At 40.2% G+C, this 23,223-nt stretch overlaps 1 protein-coding gene across 1 annotated transcript in view; it reads left to right on the forward strand.

The window, feature by feature from the left end:
* LOC149271929 (lysine-specific demethylase 5B-like) overlaps nt 1–11,595 on the forward strand; it is a 63,246-nt gene extending 51,651 nt beyond the window's left edge. Inside the window, exons 14-28 of the mRNA XM_089506986.1 lie at nt 1,112–1,231; nt 1,337–1,531; nt 1,717–1,898; nt 3,277–3,398; nt 4,125–4,281; nt 4,479–4,593; nt 4,762–5,114; nt 5,801–5,939; nt 6,017–6,196; nt 6,447–6,608; nt 6,707–7,180; nt 7,332–7,443; nt 7,754–7,882; nt 9,622–9,740; nt 11,464–11,595. Coding sequence (XP_089363112.1) covers nt 1,112–1,231; nt 1,337–1,531; nt 1,717–1,898; nt 3,277–3,398; nt 4,125–4,281; nt 4,479–4,593; nt 4,762–5,114; nt 5,801–5,939; nt 6,017–6,196; nt 6,447–6,608; nt 6,707–7,180; nt 7,332–7,443; nt 7,754–7,882; nt 9,622–9,740; nt 11,464–11,595 — 2,691 coding nt within the window. The remainder of the gene's footprint in view (nt 1–1,111; nt 1,232–1,336; nt 1,532–1,716; nt 1,899–3,276; nt 3,399–4,124; nt 4,282–4,478; nt 4,594–4,761; nt 5,115–5,800; nt 5,940–6,016; nt 6,197–6,446; nt 6,609–6,706; nt 7,181–7,331; nt 7,444–7,753; nt 7,883–9,621; nt 9,741–11,463) is intronic.
* The last annotated feature ends 11,628 nt before the right edge of the window (nt 11,596–23,223 follow it).

A 23,223-nucleotide genomic window follows, 5' to 3' on the forward strand; every position in this document is an offset into this window, starting at 1 on the left:
TGGTAAAATCAGTGCATGGAATTGGTTAAAATACCAGCATTTCAAATACCTTGGGGTGTCATATTTTTAAAAATTAATGGTTTGATGGGGTAAATTGCATTGGCCGGCTTCAAAGATACCCAAAATGGCACATGGGGGGGAAGAATTATCAGATTTGGAAAAAATGGTTTTGAAATAGCAAAACGCTACCTGTACTTATTGTCCCATAACGTGTAGAAAAAAGCAAAAACATAAAAACATTGGGTATTTCTAAACTCAGGACAAATTGTAGAATTTTTAGCAGGTTTTTTCATTAGTTTTTGCAGATGAGTAAAATTTTGTTCAAAAAGTGAGAAAATAACTTTTTAACAAAAATACCCATATTTTATCATTTTTTTTATAGTAAATTAGATATGAAAATAAAAATTAATGGTATCTAAAGAAAGCCCTGTTTGTCCTGAAAAAAAACAATATATAATATGTGTGGGAGCATGAAATGAGAGAAGAAAATCAAAGCTAAACAGCAACACTGAAAAATGTTAAAAGAGCCATTGTCCCACAATATACTACGAGTAATAACCCCTATTGTCCTTAAGGGGTTAAGGTAAATGCCCGCTGTGCAAGACAGCCTTTAGACAGAACCTGGGTTAAGAGGTGTAGTAGCCAGATCACCACTCATGGACAGATGTTTCGTCCTTAATGGGACATTCTCTAGCCCCATAGCTAGGGGGTGGCAGTTAGATCTGTACTAGCAGAGCCAATGTGTCAAAAACCAATTATGTAACACTTGCTTGCAATCATGTCTCCTCTCCTAAATCTAGTGTCTATTCCATGTATTACCCCTCACTTACCTAGCCACCTTGATAAAGAACTGGAGTTAGCAAGGCCTCATCCCTAGAAATGTAGGGGTTTACCTATCAGCAGGAACTTTGGCATAATGAATGACCATAGATAGAGGTCTTGGACACTGATGTCATCTTTGCTAGCAATCCTGGATAGTTTGGGGAGACCGAATTTATTCCAACAACCCTTATCGGCATTAGAAATATTGGTCATTTTTAATACACAAGCTTTTTGTACGTACAAATTTCTGTTAAATGTGTTTTTTAAAGTACAGATTGTTTACCCCCAGATATATCGCACCAATCAGTGTGCTGGAGAGTTTGTTATTACCTTTCCACGTGCTTATCACAGCGGATTTAACCAGGGATTCAACTTTGCAGAGGCTGTGAATTTCTGTACTGTAGATTGGGTAAGAGCATATTACTATATATCATTTGTTTTGATTAGTTAATGAGTTAACTGTCTGCAACTTCAACATTTTTAGAGTTAAAACTGAATTTCTTCCTATGCTCAGCTACCTCTTGGACGGCAGTGTGTTGAACATTACAGAATGCTAAACAGATATTGTGTGTTCTCTCATGATGAGATGATATGCAAGATGGCCAGTAAAGCAGAGCAGCTGAATGTGGTTCTGGCATCCTTTGTGCAGAAAGATTTGTCTGTCATGATTAATGAGGAAAGGACACTTCGTGAAGCTGTCAGAAAGCTGGTGAGGATGCTTTGCTTATCACAGTAGAGACATAACTGCGGGCAAAATATATATGTAGAGAATAGTCTAGTATGCATACCTAAGTTACAAAATAAGTTAACTTCCTCCTCCTTGGTATATTACATTGCTAATAACGTCTAGACACTCTGGCAGTACTGTTCTTTGTGTTTTGACTCCTAACCCAGGGTGTTGTGCAATCAGAAAAGATTGACATGGAGCTGCTTGCCGATGATGAGCGGCAGTGTGCCAAGTGTAAAACAACTTGTTTCATATCAGCAGTATACTGTCCATGCAGTCCTGGAACTCTTGTGTGTTTGCATCATGTGAAAGATCTGTGTTCCTGTGCCACTTACAAGTATAAGTTGTGGTAAGTCTCCTTTATAAATAAACTTTAATAACCCATTTATCACAAGCCAGGCACGTCATGGAAATATGTCTCGTTAATAACAACTGACGTTCTCCACAAACTGCAGCAGGGGCTTCTCAGAGTGTTGTGCAACATGTTTAATAAGGCTCCAGTGGCTGCATTAGAAGAAGTTGAGAGGAGATCAGTGATCGCCTCTTAATCTCAAGCAGTGTAATACTCACCCCAGGAGAGCAGTCGCATGTGCTATAGCAAGAGGTTTTGCCTCTCACAAGATGATTCCCTCCAGTAAACACTTAACAAGTCCCTAAGTAGTTTTCTCCAGACTTACCTGAGAACGATGGTTCAGGTACTGCATTCAACAATGCAAGTAATTAGAGACCAGCTTATTAATTGCAATGTACCTTATTTGCTCGATTATAAGACAACCCCCCGAAATCTAAATATTAATTTGGGAAAAAGAAAAAGCCTGAATATAAGATGACCCTATAGGAAAAAAGTTTTACTAGTAAATACTAATTCATGTAAAACAAATGTCATATTTAATAAAAGCTATGATCGAGAAAAATATCACATCTGCCCCCATGCTTGCCACTCTGCCCCCAAAAATGCCATATACCCCGTTATATGCCACTCTGCCTCCCTGATATGCCTTATAGTGCCGGTGACACGTTCGGGAGATGTAAATTTACACCGGGAAAAAGACACGCCTAAAAATACTACTGCAAACTTTGACAAAGGCTGGTGGTAAAAGGTGTGCATGGAAAGAGCTGAAATACCAGCAGTGTATGGTTTGATGGGGTAAATGGAATTGGCCAGCTTCAAAGATGTTCCAAATAGGACATGGACATTGGATGCCCAAACTCCAAATTGAAAAATGCCAAATGTTGCCAGATATCCCCAAAACAAACCCATGCTTGGGTGGTATCACTGTACTTGGGAGATGTTGCTGAACACATATTGGGGTGTTGTGTGACAGTACCATATACCAGGAGCTGCAAATTCATACCCGATGTAAAATGTGTGTTGGAAAAAACACAAAAGAATTACTACCACAAGGTTTGGCAAAGGCTGGAGGTAGAATTAGTGCATGGAAAGAGTTAAAATACTAGCATTTGAAATACCCTGATTGAGGTAAATTGAACTGACTGGCTTCAAAGATGGGGGGGTGTAAATAGCAATATACTACTTGTACTTATTGCCCAATAACTTCCACAAGAACATGTACGTGACACGCCATTGGTCATTAAGCATAGTTTATAGTTTATTGTGTATAATGTGTTACTGATCACATATGTATAGATGTAGCGTTCAGATGCATACTTCCACAACTTATGGAATACATATGAATCATCTGATACCATATGCTGTATTCTTCTAGCTATCGTTACACCCTGGATGACTTGTATCCTATGATGAATGCTGTGAAGCTACGAGCAGAGTCGTATGACAAATGGTCATCAAAAGTTATAGATATCCTGAAGACTTCAAGCCATAAAAAGGGTACATTTGAACTACCACTGCTTTAACATACCTAAAAAAAAATGTCTTTAAAGTACCTTGTGGCGGTCTGTCTTTGCCAATCATCCCTAGATGCACAGTCATCAAGAATCTATGTTGTAGAGCTTTCGTTAGTCTTATAAATGACTAAAAAAAAATAACGTAGCTACATGATAGCTGTACGTCCACTGCTTGTTGGCTTGACCAAAATTCCCCAGTAACTAGACATCCACTTACATATGTATGTGGTCTTGAAACATGTAATCTGTTCACCTTTTATGTAAAATGTTACTTCTAAGAATAAGTGGATTACTTTGCTGCATGTACTTCCTGCACTTTATACCCATTAATCAGTTCTTGTTAATTACCTTATCAATGAAGCCTGCAGCATGAGCAAGGTGTCTTTGCTTTATAATAGTTCAGATCATGTAGTAAAAGGGTGGGCTAACATTAATAGCATATCACTTAATCACCAGATCCCTTGGTGTCACTCTTCCAGCACAGAGATACAATATCAAGAGAATGCTAAGCCATATTAAAGATGGAACTGATATTTTTTTCCTAAATACTCTATTACTTTTTAATTTGCCACAAAAAGCGGTAGAGGGTTCTTCACACATAAATGGAAATGCATGTAGTAAACAATATGCCAATTTTGGTTGGGGGGCTGACAGATCTTTTGCTTGATCACAATTCAAATGCATAGATCTCCAAACCTTTTTTCCCCAGACCTTTCATGTCTACAACTGCTTGTGGCACAGTCTGAAGAGGAACATTTTCCAGAAAATGACCTCCTCCGTCACTTACGAGTGATTGTAAAGGATGCTGAAAAATGTGAAGCGCTAGCTCAGCAATTGCTAGATGTCAGACACCATACATGTTCAAGGTACTATTCTGTTTAAACCAAGGGTTATAGCTTTAAAAACTTAAAAAAAGTTCAAATAATTAAAAAAGATCAATAAATGATTTAACTAAATCCATTCTTGCCAAGCGTAATTCACATTATTCTCTCCTGTTAACACTTGCTGTTTTTGTCCCTTTATCTCCATTGTACAAACTAATTTATCTCTGATTTTCTAATAGGTTTCGTTCAGGTGGTGGAAAGTCTCCGCAGCAGTTGACTGTTGCTGAATTTAGGTCATTTGTCAGACGGCTTAATTCTCTGCCTTGTGTTATTAATCAGGCATCTCAGCTCAAGGTAACTATGGTATACCCCGTTACATTCACTCCAAGCGCTCTCACCTCAATTTTTCTTAACACTTTTCAAAGCATGAATTGAATAAATAAGCTGATGTATTTTCTCACTTAAGCTTTCACTTTTCTCTTTATCTGGTCTACTGCTTTAAACTGTGTTTGTTCTCCTAAGGACTTGCTGCATCATGTGCAAGAGTTCCAAATGCGGGGCCAGATACTGCTTACTGAAGATAAGCCTCAAGTCAGTGAACTGCAGCGACTGCTTGACTACAGCTTCCAGTTTGACTTGGATTTACCGTTAGGAAAGCTATGGGAGCGCTTGGCGCAGGCACGATGGCTGGAGGAACAGGAGCGTGCATTCCAACATCCTGAAAAACTTACCCTTGAGATTATAAGGAGGCTTATAGATTTGGGGTTTGGGCTCACACCCCACTCGTCTGTTGAGAAGGCAATTGCCAAACTACAGGAGATTCTTACAATATGTGAACATTGGGAGGAAAGATGCAGGAGTCTTTTGAAAGCCAGGTATACAGTGTTTATCTGTACTATGTATAAAACCTACACTAGTAAATTAAAATACAGAATATAGTTTTGTAATCTTCATTTGAATGTAAAAATGTTTCAGATAAAATGGTACTTGTGTTAACAGGCTTATTTACACCAAAAGCACTTTCCTTACTGTGACAACATCACCGAAGAGCTACTAGTGGGATTTTGTAATTTCCTGTAAAAACATTAATTACTGTCCCCAACAGCCCCACTATCGAAGAATGCATATTATTATAAGCATTCTTCAGAAACCAAAAATGACTATAGGTGAGTAAATCACGTGGAATATGTGTTCATCTGAAGAAAGGAGCAAAACAGCATATGGGGGATTCTGTAGAATCTTCTCATTCTTTTGCAAGAGGATTACCTTGACAATTGAAGTGCAAATTATATAAAAGATGATTGGAGTTTCTCTTCAAGGTTTGGTGACTGTCTTCCTAAACGAAGCTTCCTTCTGCCAGTCTCGTTTTCAGATAATAGGATGGGGGGCATTTAGACTGATCATCTGTGAATTTGAAAGAAGCTGCATGGGGTGTACTTTAAGGTGTTTTGCAGTGTAATTGTTTAAGGTAAAATGTTGGTAGAAGTAAAGAAAGGCTTGTTAACTTCAATCTTTTGATATCCTTTATTGTGTCATTATATTAGTCCTTTGTTTTACACAGATCACGGCATACTCTAGGGAATTTATCAATTGTCCTGAGGGAAGTAGATAATATTCCAGCTTGTGTGCCTAGTGTTGAGTCACTGAGAAACATTCTGCGGAGAGCTCAAGAATGGCTACAAAAAGTGGAATCATTGCAGGTAAGTAACCATCTTATAGCAGTTGGTAATTTTATTATTATACAACTGAAACCTCGTTTAACATTCTACACTTTCAGAATGGGACTAAAGTTCCTGTTATGAACACTTTGGTGGACTTAGTGACTCAAGGTCAAACTATTCCTGTTCATCTTGAGCCATTGTCAAAGCTTGAAGCACTGGTGGATGAAGTACACACCTGGAAGGAATCTGCTACTAGTGCCTTCCTAATGCCAACTTACCCATATTCTCTGCTAGAGGTAAGAAGCCGCAAGTGGCCTTTTCAGTAAGAGAACAATAGAGAAAATAGTTATTCCATTTTAGTACCTTGAAACTAACACATAGTTGTGACTGAGAAGACAAATCTTTTGTTGATTTGAATACTGTTGACTGGTGGCAGAATGTCTTGTTTCAGTTTAAACCACTTAATCGCTGGTAAATAAAGATCATATTGAAAAACTGGCTTTATGAATGAAATGTATAATAATCACATTTGCTCTTCATTTTTAGGTGCTCTGCCCTCGAACTGATTTTAGATCTTTGTGTTTGAAAAGAATAAATAGGAAGATAAAAGCTATGTTAGCTGTTGGAGGAAAAAATAAATACTTCAAACCTGATGGTCTGAAGGAGCTGGAACAAGCACTGAGTGAAAGCAGCGATACTGGCTCTGCAGTAGGTTTCCAAAAAAAAAACAAAAAACTGTTCATTACAGGGTTGGGAAATACAATAGATCACTGATATTTTATTTTTTTGACCATGTGCTCCAACAGATGGCACTCTTAAGTGAGGCTCGATTACATGAGATGGAATCTTTGCATGCATTGCGGATTTCTAATGAGAGCATGTGCTGTAAGCAACAAAATGATTGGAAGATATGTGTATGCCAAGGGATGCCTTTTGCCCCTGTGATACAGTGTGAGTCATGCCGTGCCCGTTTCCATCCTAAATGCGTTAAAGCCCCGCAACCTGGGCCAAAGGTGTGGCTGTGCCCACATTGCCTCCGCTCTAAAAAACCTCCATTGGAGAAAATTCTGCCTCTTATGGCATCTCTCCAACGGCTGCGTGTGCGACTGCCAGAAGGAGATGCCCTGCGTTATTTAATTGAAAGGACAGTCAACTGGCAACATCGGGCACAGCAAATGCTATCATCTGGGATTTGGAAACAAGTGCAAAAAAAGATCAGCTTGAGTCGATTGCACACCACATGGCAGGCCACCACCAAGCCTCTAGAAGAAGCCAGTAACGTAAGCATCACTGTAGTCTGAAAATAATGCTTGGGGTGTCAGTGACAGTAAAAACCACAAAATTATGTAATTGAGCTGGGCAAGAGGGATTCATAATTTGCCAACTTAGTCATTAGTCCACATTTTTTTTAATGTAATTTTTCATATGCAGGTATCACAGTGTATTGGAGTCACTTCTATTTCTCTACCTCATGAGTCGCACCACGGCACCATTTATTTCCAGTCTTCCTTTGCTCCAGGACACAGCTGCATTCCACTGAACAGTAGGTTTTTCCACTCAATATCTGTCTATGTAAGTCAGGGGTTCTCAAACTGCGGCCCTCCAGCTGCTGCAGGACTACATCTCCCATAATGCTCCTTCAGCTAAGGGGCTGGCTGAGGAGTATGGGAGATGTAGTCCTGCAGCAGCTGGAGGGCCGCAGTTTGAGAACCCCTGATGTAAGTGATGTTTAGGCTACAGATTCCTTTTTTATATGAACCTTATCACTTTAGCGAGCAGAACTGCTTGTCATAGCATATTCAACTGTAATATTGTTGGTAAATATAAAAATAGTTGTATCTTTTAATTATCAGATTTTAGTGCAGAGTTAAATGAGTTGCTGATGGAAGCTCAACTTCTACAAGTGTCACTTCCTGAAATCCAGGAGTTGTATCAAGCCATTGTTGTCCCAGAGTTCATCTGCTCTACCTCAGGGGTTGGATGTGAGGAAGGAAACATAAATCAACAAGAAACAGACAGGACCTCTGTACGTTCTGGGGTAATATGTTTATCTGTATATTATGGTGCAAAGATTCTATTAAGCTGGGTTCAGACTGCGCCTTGTAAAGTGTGTGGTTTTAGGCGAAGGCAGATCCAGAGACTGACTTTGGGAGGGGCACTAAAACACATCCAGATGCCTGCATGCACACACTCACACCAACACACTAGGCATTACGCACTAACACACGCAAGACACTTGATACTAACACACATTCACACCCAGACACCCAGATACCCACACAAACATACAGAGATACTCAAACTAAAGCAGCCAGACACACACACATACCCACAGACTTATTTTGACACCCTAACATACCCACACACGCATACATAGCCAGACACATGTTCACACACACATATACCGACGTGCCCAAAGGCACGTGTTCAGCAGTTGGGGGTTGTCTTATGTTTAAGCAATAGCCACCTTACCTTACTCATGTTCAAAAACATTTTTAGGCACACCTTAGAACCATATTTAAGTGGCTGTGGCCATTATCTTACATTTTTTTTTTTAGCTTGCTAGCTCTGCTGGAAATCTGTAACTAATATCTTTCATTCCACATTTCAGGACAGTTTCAGTCTTGCTCGAATACTCCCAAACATGCACTAACATCATATTCTTACAGATGCACGCACTTAGCTCACCCCATACACTGTCACACACACTAATACAACCTCTAACAGTAACACATTTACTCTAACCGCATACACTTTCTCTCTTGAGCCTTTCAAGAGAAGCCGTTTTTTTTTTTTTTTGTGATTCTCAATGAGGAATTGGGCAATATTGGGCTTACAGATTGATTATTCCCAGGCTCACCATTAGACATCAACAAGGAGGTTGTCCTGACAATGTTTCCTCCAAATCCTTGGTGTGCCAGAAAGGAAGGATTTTAGAGGTTTAACAACGTATCAGGAAAGATTGCCAGGGTCTAGGAATTGTTCCAATGCATTCTTCCTGTTAGTCAAGATGCCGGTTTGAGGAGCCTCTCCCAATTGGAAACATATAACCTTGTCAGACTATGATCCTGAAGACAGTAGATTCAAACAGACTGCATTTTCCTCAATCATCCCTCGACGGAACACATTTGTTTAAAAAACAAAAAACAAAATGCAAGGAACTTTAAGTCAGTCTGTTAACAATGGGAGGTTGGGGGCTGTAGTTTTTAGTTGGTTCTGTCATTAACCCTGTCATCTGACTTACTACTATAGTTTAAATTAAATCAAGGTGGGCAACACACTTAATATAACCCTGTTCCTTTAAAGCTCTTTCCATTTTAATGAAATCCTTTGAATTTTCAAAAATGAAAAAATATTTTGAGACCACTAATTAGACACCTAGCATCCTGAGTTTATGATCATTTTTTTTTTTTTGGGGGGGGGGAAACTCTAATTACCAAAACCCTCAGATACATGTATAAGAGCACGTGTCAGACATCTCTTTAAATTATATATTAGTTACCTAAATGAGATAAAACTCTATATATTCATAAGATATGCTATTTTATTCTGGTTTCATTTTTTTAAACCAATTCTGCACACTTAATTTCTAAGGCTCTGAGTTGCATACAGAAGGATAGATCTTATCGGAGGTTGAAGAGATGCCATGAGGGAACAGAGGTCAGAATGAAAAAAATATCTTGTTACCGCAAAAGAGGGATTATCTCACTGCCATCCATAGACTTGTGCTGCCATGAGCAACTACCGGACGAAATCCGAATCAGTGACTTTGCCCATGAGTCTGATGATGACAGCGCTGTGTGTCCTGCAGATTGTTGTATTGAACCAGAAGGAGATGAGGTGAGATTTTAATGTAGGATGCCAAGTTATTTGGTGATATACTAATGCATACTAATATTTCTAAAGAAATATTAGTAATGCTAGTTTATTATTAGTAATGTGCTGCTACAGTTTTACTGTTACTTGCTACTTTTTTTTCTATATTTATCTTTAATTTATGTACAGATCTTGCAGCAACAACATAAGTTACAGCTTGCAGTCGAAATATAAGTGAGAACCTGATAATCGGGCAAGAGATGGCTAAGAATTAGTGAAATGAAAATGTTTTCGCATGAACGTCTATGTTTGGGGGCCATAAGAGAGTTGAAATAGAGTAAGGTAGTTAGTAAGGTGCTCCAATCTTGTAGGCTTGATTGGGAGGAGGTGTTGGAGAAGCTGCATTGATTTTTAACTATGTATTATACGGTGCCAGCCAAACAATTCCTGCAGCAAAAGCTTACCGAAGTTGGTCCTTCATACTGTAAAGTGAAGTTAAGGTGGTGAAACACGCTCCTTTTGGTGAATAAACCAGTTTGCTTCAAATGCCTACAGAACTTTTCAGGGCTGGTACAAGGATTTTTGTCACCCTAGGCAAAAACAAATTTTGCTGCCCCTTGGCTCCACCCCTTGTACAACACCCTTGAGAGCAGGTCATATGAGAGTAAATTTGCCCAAATCATTGCTGTGATAATGAATAGAGAACGGTAGAGTCATCCAACATATAGCCTTCATGTGGCCTACAAGGATTTTGCAAATATATTACTCACTCCCTAAATGCATTGGCTAATGGCAAAGTAGCATCAGAAGACCTGCTGCTTATCTTCTACTTTGAAACACTTTGTGCTCTTTAGTAATCTATTACTAATTCTTTGGTGTAGGGGGCTTGTATCAGCTTCAACATCCTTCTCTTACTTTCTCCATTCCAGAAGCCTCTCGTTTAAAGTTCATCTCGGTGAATGTTACATATATCTCTTACCTTTGTGCTCAACTACTGAAAATTTCCCTTTTACTTTTGAAGCTTGTCCTTTACACATGGAAGCCTCCTGGAGATCAGACATTGCACAATGCAGTGTGCAACATAAGTGTTAATGTATGTCGCCACCCTTGCAGCTCTTAGTTTTCCTGCTCTTCTGCTTCAAGTTAATTACTATGTACTTAGCATACATTGGTAGGTATCCTACTTTCAAAAGAAATATGCCGCAAACATAAGAAGAAAAAAAAAAATGGAGTTCCCCTTTAAGGACATGTGAGGAGCTCCTGTTAGATATGCTACATCTAAGGTAAAAAAAAGTCTACTTAAAGGCTGCTGCTCGTTGAGTATATAAAAGATTGCTGCCTTTAGGCACTGGTTTGTCTGGAAGTCAATGTTGCTACATAGTAATTTAGAAAGTTATGCTACCAGCTGATCCATTGTGAGATAAGATGTCCAACAGGCTGGAGAAAAAGTGGGTTCACTGCTAACCTGTAGAGATTGTGTTAAGGCTTTTACTGCCCCTTGGTCGCCAAAGCCTGGCTAAGAAAAGGCAACACTTAACTGTAGTGAACACTGCATTTACTGCTGGTAAATCACTCTGGGAAAGGAGAAACCAGAAAGTTTCCTAATATTCTGTTTCAAGTAAAAAAACAGGGCAATGTCACTATTTTAAACATGGGCCACCAAAACACTCTTAAAAAGTAGAAAATTAAAATTTTTAGGATCTCTGAAAATACTTTAATGGCATCTGCATCTTCTTGTCTCTTGTAGGTTGACTGGGTACAATGTGATGGAAGCTGTAATCGCTGGTTCCACCAGGTGTGCGTTGGACTCTCTGCAGAAACAGCCCAGAAAGAGGATTACATGTGTACTCGCTGCAATGAGGAGAGAGCTGCAGCATAACTATAAAAGCAGATTACTTGCTTCTTGGCGGAACAAAGATATTTAAATGCGTTTTAGAATTCCTTTTATTTCCTTTATAATATTGGGTTTCTTTATGGTGCTTTTAGCACCTCCAACACTTCCACAGAATATGGAATCCACAATGAAGAAATTACAAAAATTTAAATATAATTTCTCTGGCAGATTCTCTACCACCAATCATTTGTCATTTGGACATGTATTGATTAACACAACTCAAGGTTTATATGGTGTGGGGGATTAGTTAATGGAGGGAACATTAAGTTAAAAACACTAAAATATGTAGCGTTGATAAGATCGAGATTCCCCCTCTCAAAAAGCATCCTTCTTTACTTTCCAGTAGGGCAATTTTTATATGAGCAATAACTTTCTAATTCATAATATTTAAAAAAAAAATGCCCTCTTCAACAGGATTTCTGTACAGATATATTTGCATAGGTGCTTAGCACAAAAACATGTTAGATTGGGCTGTGTATCAGCTTTCCTTCAATGGCTGATTGGTTCGTTTTTTGTTTTTTTTTGTTTTTCTTGAATCATATTTTAAACTTTCCATTGTGGAATAAAAACATAATGAAAATGAAAGACCTAAGTTGCAGAGCTATTATGTGAACTTGTGAATGTAATGCTTGTAGAGGTATTTTGGTTGTGTGGAATTCGAAAAAGATTAAATCAAACCTACTGGCAATACAGAACGCATCCTCATTCACCAATATTCGTTTGAATTACCAAGAATAACCACCTTCCGCCGCCACCAATGGTGGCTTTGTTACCAGGAGCCTCCCCATGTAATTGTATCCCAATGTATCCCGTTATCAATCTTAACTAGCATATTTTATTCAATGTGAAAAATTAGTGCATATATTTTATGGAGCAAATAAATGCAATTTTCTTAAAAATAGGGAGCACAGGTATGTTAACAAATGTCTAGATGTAAAATAAAGAATGAACTCAGCATCAACAAGCTTTGGATGGCTGGAGGACCCTGTACCACATGTGCTGCAGAGGCTTGTTTTATAACCCTGCACAATGTCCAACTTTCCATGGATAATCTACCCGTTTTTTGGGGGTTTTTTTTAAACTTTAAGAACAGGTTCCCTTTAAAGATTTCCCATTTAAAAGACCTTGTCCCATTATCTTAAACCTCAAATAATGTGAATTGAATTGTAACTTAACAGAAGCCTTTATTATTGTATTTTACATGGATTCACTCATACCAGTGCTGTTTATAGATAAGAATCTACCCTGATACCCCCTGCCCCATAATTTTTATTATATAGTTAAATAACAGGTGTGTACTTTAAGCTTTCTAAATGGGACCAATACTCAAATCTTGTAGGATCCCTGGATAACAAAATATTATGCTTTTTAGAGCTAAATTATACTGTGATATGCTATACCCAATAAACCTCTGACCTTTTATCATTGACCTGCACATTTATCACACTTATTATACCTAAGAGAATAACACAACGATGCCTTTTAATGATTTACAGATCTTTCCAACACCCTGGTCCGACTACCCTCTAAATTCAGTATTAAGTTATGTGTGTAACACCTAAATACTATCAACTGCTTTGGATAACCCAGAATAATACTTAAAATCAAAATCAGTGTCTCACTTCCAGCATGCCTAAAGTTACTCGCTCACTGTCCACTACAGCACGTGATCACTACTCCCTAGACTTGTGTATGGCAGGCGAAATAGATTGTTTCCATTTTTGTTTTTGCCACATTCACTTTCGGTCAGAAGGTTCAATTTAGGGAGTTTTTTTTTTGTTTGTTTTTTTTAATTCAGTTAGGTCAGTAGTATAGATAGTCACAGTAGCACACTAGAGCAAAGCAGCCAGGCACTCAATCCATGAGTATATGGATTTCTCCAAAATTACAGTTTTAATGAATTGATTCCTCAGAGTAGGGAAAGGTGATAGAGCTGCAGCAGTAGGGCACTGACAGACAGGCACATGGCATGGGACTGAATTCTAGGTCAAATACCTGAGCAGCTTCCAGACTGCCATTACCTGCCTTATTAATACCCATTCCCCTGTGCCCAGTATGCAGGACAACCTGGTGTCTGCTCAGAGCCCACCTCCACCTGATTGTCAACACAACCGAGGAACAATCTTGCTTTGACCTGCATAACTTGTTGATGGTAGTGTTGATGTATTACTGAAGAACAACCTTAACCTTAATCTGTGTCCTGGTCTGCCTGCCTATTTTTTAAAACAATGTTTCTTATTTAACGCCTTAAGGACCATAAGGACTTTTTTTTTTTTTTTTTTTTTTTTTTTATCCTTTGTGGTTGAGGCTGTTAACATTTTCTGCAGGCTGTAGTTTTCTTCTATCTCATTTAGTGTACCCACACAAGTTTTATATACCGTTTTTTTAATGGCTTTTTTAGGTACCGTTATTTTGATCATATCCCATTTGGGACATCTTTTAAAGCTGGCCATTACAATTTACCCCCATCAAACCTAAACACTAATTCTGCTACCGCCCTTGTTTTTCTGTCTTTTTTTTATTTGATGTCTAGTCAATCTGCACTTATGTCCTATTTGGGACATATTTGAAGCTGGTAAATTTTAATCTACTCCATCAAACCATATATCTATATATTTTTTTTGGAAGGTTGCATAGGTCAAGCATTGGATTTCACCACAAGGGCCAGCTCTCCCTCCCCATGTGCATCAATGAGCCTTGGCCAACCATGTTGCTAGTTACAAATTTTTCCTTCCTTTGACCAATTTTGGAGATGCTCTGAGCCAGTCGTCTAAATGTTAACTTGCTGCCTAATGTATCCTACCCACTGGCCTGTGCCATAAGATTATCCGCGTCATTCCTTTTCACCTGTCTGTGGGCATAATGTTTTGCCTGATCGGTGTGTTCTTCCTAGTGGAACTGCCCCTCAAAAGCCTACATACTGGAACATAGGCTCCCAAAATAACGGAACATATAACGTTTAGAGTGTGGAAAGCCTTACTACTGAAATCTGAAAATAAATTAACTATGGCTGATACAGGAGCCATAAAAGGATTTCAAAACTTAAATCCAAGACAGTTCAGTACTTAAGCTTATTGCAGCGAGGGGCAAGTAGGCTGCCTATACATATGCCAGGTCTGGAGGTAGCAGACCTCCTCTGTTTGTTCCGTATGGAACATAATCATGCTAACTGTGGCCCCCCTCAGGCTGATTTGTACCACTGTCTCTTGCAATGCCCTTGACTCGCTTGGCTTTTGGAGAATGACAGCAAACAGTTAAAACTCCTCTTGATAAATATCACACCAGAGCTGGAGGGTTTTCCAAAGATGGATAAAGTGGAAATCAAGTCAAAATTGCAATTCAGACAACACCTCTATTACCAGAAATTGAAGATTATGCTAGCATTAGGGTATTTATAATCTTAAATTTAATAATGACAGGAGGCGAATATTTTGCTTATCTCTTTTTACTAGCTCCAAACCGCAGCAAACAAGGATATAACAAAAAGAACCAATCACAAAACCAGTGACAGTCTATATAGGCTGCTGCATTCCAAACCACTTTGTCAAGGCCCGGGTAATCAGTTTGGGTAGCCTCATTGCAGGGGAAACATGGGGTTCTGTCTGCACACGGCGCTGCATGGTAACGAAAGATAAGACAGACAGGCAGGCACAAAGGAATACACCACAGTAGGGCTGCAACTAACGATTATTTTAATAATCGATTAGTTGGCCGATTATTTTTTCAATTAATCGGATAAAAAAAATGCAATTTTTTTAATTTAAAATAATGTGATAAAAAACGTACAATTTACACTTTCATCTCTTTATTGCAATGGCCTCTCTATTCACACACAGTGTTTCTCAAACTAGGTTTTAATACAAAGTTATTAGTAAATATTAATTCATGTGTTAACTATTTTTCATATTTAATAAAAACTGAGAAAAAAGCCTTGTTTATATTTTTTTATTTACCAAACTGCCCCCAGTTATGCACATCTGACCCCCAGCTTGCCACTCTGCCCCATATATGCCTTATACCTCTTATATGCCTGATATTCCACTGTGCCCCTGATATGCCACTGTGCCCCCAATATGCCTTTATACTCCTTATATGCTAGTGATATCCAACTGAGCCCCCTGATATACCTTTTACCCCCAGATATGTCTTATGCCCCCCTGATATGCCTTATAACTTGCAATATGCCACTCGCCCCCATTTATGCCTTATACCTCCCTATATGCCACTGTGCACCCTGATATGCCACTACGCTCCCCATAAATGCCCTGCACCACCCTGAAATTCTCCCTGATTCACCACTCTGCCTCCCCCAGATATGCCACTCTGAAATTCATTATACCCCCATACACCACTCTGCCTCCTCCTCCTCCCATACACCACTCTGCCTCCTCCCCCTCCCATACACCACTCTGCCATAGAAGCCTCAGCATAAGTGAAGGTGAGTAACGGAGGCTGTCTGTGCGAAGCAGACCCCCACCGGCTGACAGAGGATGATCCTCTGTCAGCCGGTGGGGGTCTGCACGATGCGCACAGACAGCCTCCGTTACTGCCCTTCACTTACACTTAGGCTTCCATGAAGCTGCAGTGAAAGTGCCTGTCAGTAACGGAGTCGTGAGAGAGGCAGAGTGATGTATGGGAGGGGGGAGGAGTCAGAGGGGTGTATGGGAGGGGGAGAGAGACGGAAGTGAGAGACCGGCCGACAGTGAGGGGAATCCAGGTCCCCTGCAGCGTTGCGGGGGATCTGGATTCTAGTGTTATAATCCGATCTCTGAGGTCAGATTATATAAGGAGAGGAGTTTTTCAGAGCATTTTTCTGAAAAAAACCTCTTCATAATCGATAAAAATCGATTGGATTAATTAATAATGAAAATCGAAAATGATTTTCATTATCGATTTTATCGATTAGTTGTTTCAGCCCTACACCACAGGCACAATTCCAGGTAATGCTATGTATTGTATATTATGACAGGACAAGCATATACAGATTAAACAGTCTCTTAGCAACAAAACGTACCTATGGCAGGAAGGCCACTTGGAAGGGCATAATGTAGGAACAAGTCAGGATCAGGTACACAGGAAGCCAGAAACAAGTCAGGATCAGGTACAGGGATTTTTTATTAGCTATATGCTACAGTACAATAAATACAGGTTAAAGGACATAATGGAACATTTAAAATGATAATGAATGAAAACAGTTTACATAAGATTAGAATAAATACATAAAACCAGTCTTTGGGACGTTCATGCTAGTAAAATGTTCCACATACTAAGGCACCAAAGTCTCTGCGTTCATTGAACCCTCCGGTTTTTAAGCTATACAGTTGTTTTATATGGCCTTTTTACCTGTCCCACAGCTGACCAGTCGCGTGTTTTATGGATTATGAGAAATTGTATAAAAGCAATTTGGAAGACCGGACTTATTTTACTGTTTCAAAAAGAATATATAGACCCTTCCATTTGTCTTAAGATGGCTTTAAGTGGCATGTACACACATTTTTTTAAACATTCGTGCACTACCTGCCATGCAAGATCCCTCTCAGAGTTGGCAAGAAAGTGGCGACATTCTGCCAATCTCTGTTGGACTCTATGAGAGAGTATTGCACCACTTGCTCAGTTTCTTCCATTGATAATATATCAGGAGTCAACTTCTTTGGATTTGTTAAATTATCCGGGCTAAAATATTGGAGATGATGCAATTGTATTGTTTCCTCTAAAAAGACATACTGCTTTGGAGGATTTAAAAGCACAGGAGAGTTAAGAGACAGTGAGTAGAAGTTATATTTCCTAAAAAGTTTTTAAAACGAGTAGTAAAACATCTTATATATAAAATACGATTCACATCAGGCATCCCCTTACCACCATTCACGTTTTGTTTGCACGCTTTCTCTCTTTTAAGTTTCAGAAAAACATAAAACAAACATGCATTAGTCAGAAGGGGGAAATACCACTCCTAAATACATCATTATTGCCTTGGTGATTAAAATTCTCCCTTTCGTTGTCAGCTTTCGGGTTTGCCATAATTCTATTTTGCGGTTTAATTTTTCCAAAACAATATCCCATGATCTCTTGCCATTATTTGCATAATCAAAAACCACTCCCAGAATTTTTATACTGTCACTTTGGGTCTGGACAGAAGGTGTCTGACTTCCATTCCAATCGCCAGTAGTGAGACAGCCGCACTTGTTAAGATTCAGCTGAAAACCAGAGGCACAAGTAAAATACTCGCTAAACGTATCCTTTCGTAGAAGGGCTAAAAGGGGTTCAATGGCACCGACAAAAAGGAAGCCATTGATTAAAATTTCGCTAAAAGACAACGTATATAAAATGTTAATACGCTGAATAAAATCATCTGGGAATGCCATTTTCTTTAAAACCATAAAGAGATATTCATGGGATACACAATCAAAAGCTTTTTTTAAAATCAAGAGATAAAAATAGCCAGTTTTTGTTTACGGTCTTTCTGATACCAGATCAGATCACGTATTACATTTAGGTGTTCCCAGACAGCACGTCTTTGGATATCACAGATCTGATCTGGGTGAATAACCTTATCTATGACAGCTTTTTGTTCTATTACCTAAAATCTTGGCCATAATTTTATAGTCGCCATTCAATAGGGTGATAGGCCTCCAGTTCTCCAATTTTGAGCTATCACCCTTCTTAAAAAGGAGCGTAATAATGCCTCTTCTCCAGAAAGAGGGTAACTCCTGGGCATTAAAAGCTTCTATAAAAATATTAAAAAGATCGTCCCGTAAAAGTTCCCAAAAACATGTATAAAATTCATCTGCTCCTGGGGACTTACCAGCATAAAAGCTTTCAATTGCATCATGCAATTTGGTTACCGACAGCTTTCTGCTTAAAGGCGCCTGATCATCAGATTTTAAAACATTAGTTATGGCCCCCAGGGTATCAGTTAAAAAGGAACGATCTATGACTTTCTCATTAAAAAGGTTTTGGTAAAATGCTTGCGACACGTTTAAAATGCCCGCAATGGAGGACTGGCCTTCCATTTAAAAAAAAAAGCGAGAGCACTTCTCCTCTTCCTCCAAGTGCTTTACCCGGGCATTAAAAATCATTACCTTTAAAATCTCATGAAGACCTTTTTCTCCTGAATTGGCCATCATGACGCCCCTTCCATACCTGAGGCCAATATCCTACACACGTGCTGTCCATAGAGTATCTCGGCATTTTCTCTTTCGACTTCTCTCCGCCCTGGGACTAGGTCCATGCTTTGTACAGATGATTAAGGCTATGTATACCAACTCCTCTGCTTACATACGTATTAATGGGACTCTGTCTGAGAGGATAATTCTTTCCAATGGTACCCGTCAAAGCTGCCCCCCCTGTCTCCATTATTATTTATTCTCATGTTGGAGCCATTAGCGGGCCAACCCACTTATTAATGCCCTCCAGGATGCCCCCCACTCAGGAGAGGGAATGATCAGGATTCTGTATAAGCAGAAAGGGGAGAGATGTGATCTAAAAAATTTACGTCCCATCTTTCTCCTAAATGTAGACTACAAGATCTTCGCCACCAGGTTAAAGAAAGTAATCAGGCAGATCATCCATTCCGACCAGACCTGCAGTATCCAAGGGTGCCAAATTGCAAACCCTCATCAGAGACGAGATTCACTACATCAAAGACCGCCACGTCCATGCTGCTCTGGTGACCCTGGATACAGTGAAGGCATTCAATCGACTGTCTCATGGTTTTATGGGTATATGTGTGTGAAAAGATCAAAATAAAATGCCCAAATGGAAAAATAAATAGGAAATACCAATATGGGTATTTCTTAGATAACCCAAATAAATGTGAATATAATTCAGGGGTAAAAATATGTGAATTAGAATAAAACAGATATAATACTTCTCTTCAGTGGTTTTTGGGCAGCCTCCCTATTACAACACTCTCCAAATGTTGAATCACACCAATTCTAAAGAATCTTTCCTCAGATCCCGTCTGTTTGACTAACTACCGCCCTATCTCTCTGCTTCCTTTTACCTCTAAGCTGCTGGAACGGATTGTGTACAATCACCTCACTAACTTCCTCTCCTCTAATTCCCTCCTTGTCCCTCTACAATCTGGTTTCAAACCCCTTCACTCTACTGAAACAGCTCTAACAAAAGTCTCCAACGACTTGCTCTCTGCCAAAGCTAAAGGTCACTACTCTATTCTAATACTACTGGATCTCTCTGCTGCTTTCGGTACTGTTGATCACCATCTTCTAGACTCACTTGCTTCTATAGGCATTTGAGATACAGCTCTCTCCTGGATATCCTCATATCTGTCTAACCGTTTCTTCTCTGTCAACTTCTCTGGCAAGACATCATCGCCCCTTCCACTTTCGGTTAGTGTCCCCCAAGGCTCAGTCCTTGGCCCTCTGATGTTCTCTCTTTATACTTCATCTCTTGGCAAACTAATCAACTCATTTGGCCTCCAGTATCATCTATATGCAGATGATACCCAAATCTACCTGTCTTCTCCTGATCTCTCTCCATCTCTCATGTCCCGTATTACCAATTGCTTGTCTGCTATTTCTTCATGGATGTCACAACACTATATGAAACGTAATCTTTCTAAAACTGAACTCATTATCTTCCCTCCCTCCATCTCCACTCCACTACCTGAATTCTCTATCACCATTAACAACACGACTATCTCTCCTACTAACCAGGCCCGATTCCTTGGGGTCATCCTTGACTCAAACCACTCCTTCATCCCTCACATTCAGTCCCTCGCCAGATCCTGCCACTTGCACCTAAAAAACATCTCTCGTATCCGCCCATTCCTCACCCAAGAATCCAGAAAAACTCTGGTTCATTCACTTATCATTTCCCGTCTTGACTACTGCAACACTCTTCTGGTTGGCACTCCACTGTCTCGACTCTCTCCTCTACAGTCTATCCTAAATGCTGCTGCTAGGCTCCTCTTCTGCTTCCCCCCTCTGTGAAACCCTCCACTGGCTCCCAATTACCTCTAGAATTAAATTTAAGATCCTAGTACTGACATATAAGGCCATCCATAATACTGCTCCTCCGTACATTTCTGACCTCATTAGCAAATACTCTCCTACGTTCTTCCCATGGGCTAAGGCTCTCCTCCTCACTCATCACCTCTTCCTTTTCCAGTCTACAAAATTTCACTCGAGCTGCCCCATATCTCTGGAATCTACTCCCAAGGAACCTTCAGCATTCACCCTCCCTCCCGACATTCAAGAAACATCTAAAAACCCACTTCTTCAGAGAAGCATACCATCTTAGTTGCTAGAACTTCCTTGTCATCGATACAACCACCACACTACCTCTCACCCTATGTTTGTCACCCCATTTCCCTCTAGATTGTAAGCTTGCGAGCAGGGCTCTCTCCACCAAATGTATCGGCTTGTCTTAGTCTGTCAATTCTTGTCTTGTCATATCCCTTGAATTTATGTATTGCATTAAGCACTACGTAAACTTAAAATGAAATGTAAGAACCAAGATCCACTAGGTGGCGCTCACACAAAACCAAAAGAGAAGAGATACAAAATGATCTGCAACAACGTATCCTTCGTAACCACAAAAATCCCCCAATGCACTCACAATGATTAGTGTTTTTTTTTCAAGCCTCTTTCGTTTTCTTACACGTTTTTATATTGTCGTTTTTCCCTGTATAAAATGATTCACAGATGGTAAATACGGAATTTGCACACATTAGAATATATTAAGTGACCGGTACTTTTTACGGAAATATACAAATACAGACTTTTACCAGAATATCTCAAAAAACACCCCCCTCAAACTATTCTCTGATCTAAGAAAGTTCTTCTTTATGTTTCTGCTTCCTTCTGACTGATAACGGTCCGATGTTCCGACGGCTCCCCTAAAAGAATCAGCTGAAAGGAAGAGAACAAGCTCTTTGAGTTTGATGTTCCGAGGCAAGAACACACATACACCGAGAAACAACTCACCTGTCAGGACAACATCATCGGGGGACACACGAAAGTGAACCCGGTACCTTCTTTGGCAACCTGAGGAAGTATAAAAGAAGACAATTGGAGTGAGTGGATCAATGATTGATACCTCCTGATGAAGCCACTTTCTAGGAGGACGCATAGAGGACTTTCAACATGAACTTTTAATACAGACTTTTGTTTTTTATCTTCAAATTCAGAGTGATATTATCCCACAATTAAATACAATTTTATATATAAAAAAGAAATCTGGTTACTTACCTTTATTTTCCAAATACACTGTGGAGATTTCAGAAGAAGCAGAGGGCAATACGCATTCGTGAATCCCCGGCATGGAAGGATAAAAGCCACCCCCGGAGTATAAAACGCGATTAGCACATTTAATTGATGTGCCACCAGCTGCGTGCAATCTTTATTTTTCAAACATACATTAAGTTTTCATGCTACACTATTGTCTCCCTTTTGACTGTTTTCCATCTAGAAACTCTGAAAAGAAAACGCTAATCATTGTGAGTGCATTGGGGGATTTTTGTGGTTATGAAGAATACATTGTTGCAGTCTGCAACAAATGCATCATTTTGTATATGTAAGGAACTGGGTCCATGCTGATGACTCAGAGGACCCAGCGCGCCCAAAGATGGAGTTCAGGAGTCATCGTGCGGTAGCGGAGATGGACAGTGCCTGATGCAGGGTGACCGCACTCACCTGGGTGTTAAGCATCTAGGGTTGTGCAGCCAAACACCAGCTCCCTGATATAGCAGCGGATGAAGTCCAGAACGAAGTGAAATCCTGCAGGCACCCTGGAACAGGCATGAGACATTACACAAGACTCATGTGCGGGATGCTGCAGGCTGGGAGTATGGAAGCTAAGCAAAGGATATATGGCAGAAACATAACAAGCAAGGGACAGGGAGACCAGGCACGAAACATAACCAGACAAGATATACATGTTACAGGGCACAACAGTGAACAAGACAAGGAATAAACATAACCAGACAAGATATACATGTTACAGGGCACAACAGGGAACAAGACAGGACACCCCGCTGCCGGGGATACAGGACAGGACACCCCGCTGCCGGGGATACAGGACAGGACATCCCGCTGCCGGGGATACAGGACAGGACACCCCCCTGCCGGGGATACAGGACAGGACCAGGGCCGGCCTTAGGGGTGTGCGACCTGTGCGACCACACAGGGCGCCATGGTAGCAGGGGCGCCTGCCCGGGACTTAACTTAAAACATCGGGGTTTTTTTTGTTTTGTTTTAACTTTATTTAACAGCATTCATGTTAAATAAAGTTTAAAAAAAAGTTCTCAGCAACCGCTCGGTGCCCCTTACTCTCCGTGACTCCGTCGCTGTGCCGGCATCGCATGTTGAGCGCCGGACTATTCCGGCGCTCAACATGAAATGCCGACACCGCGGCAGAGCGAGAAGACGGATGCCTCCCGCTCTCACCGCAGGACTCCGGCAACAAGGTAAGTGTGTGTGGGGGGGTACTTTGAAGGGGCGGGGGGGTAGTTTTATGGGGCAGAGGGGGGTAGCCTGAAGGGGCAGAGGGGGGGTAGCCTGAAGGGGCAGAGGGGGGGTAGCCTGAAGGGGCAGAGGGGAGGGGTAGTTTGAGGGGGGGTAGTTTGAAGGGGCAGAGAGGGGGGGTAGTGAG

This window comes from Sceloporus occidentalis, unplaced genomic scaffold (genome assembly GCF_023333645.1).
Source record: "Sceloporus occidentalis isolate IW3139 unplaced genomic scaffold, rSceOcc1.0.p SCAF_446, whole genome shotgun sequence".
NCBI lineage: Eukaryota > Metazoa > Chordata > Lepidosauria > Squamata > Phrynosomatidae > Sceloporus > Sceloporus occidentalis.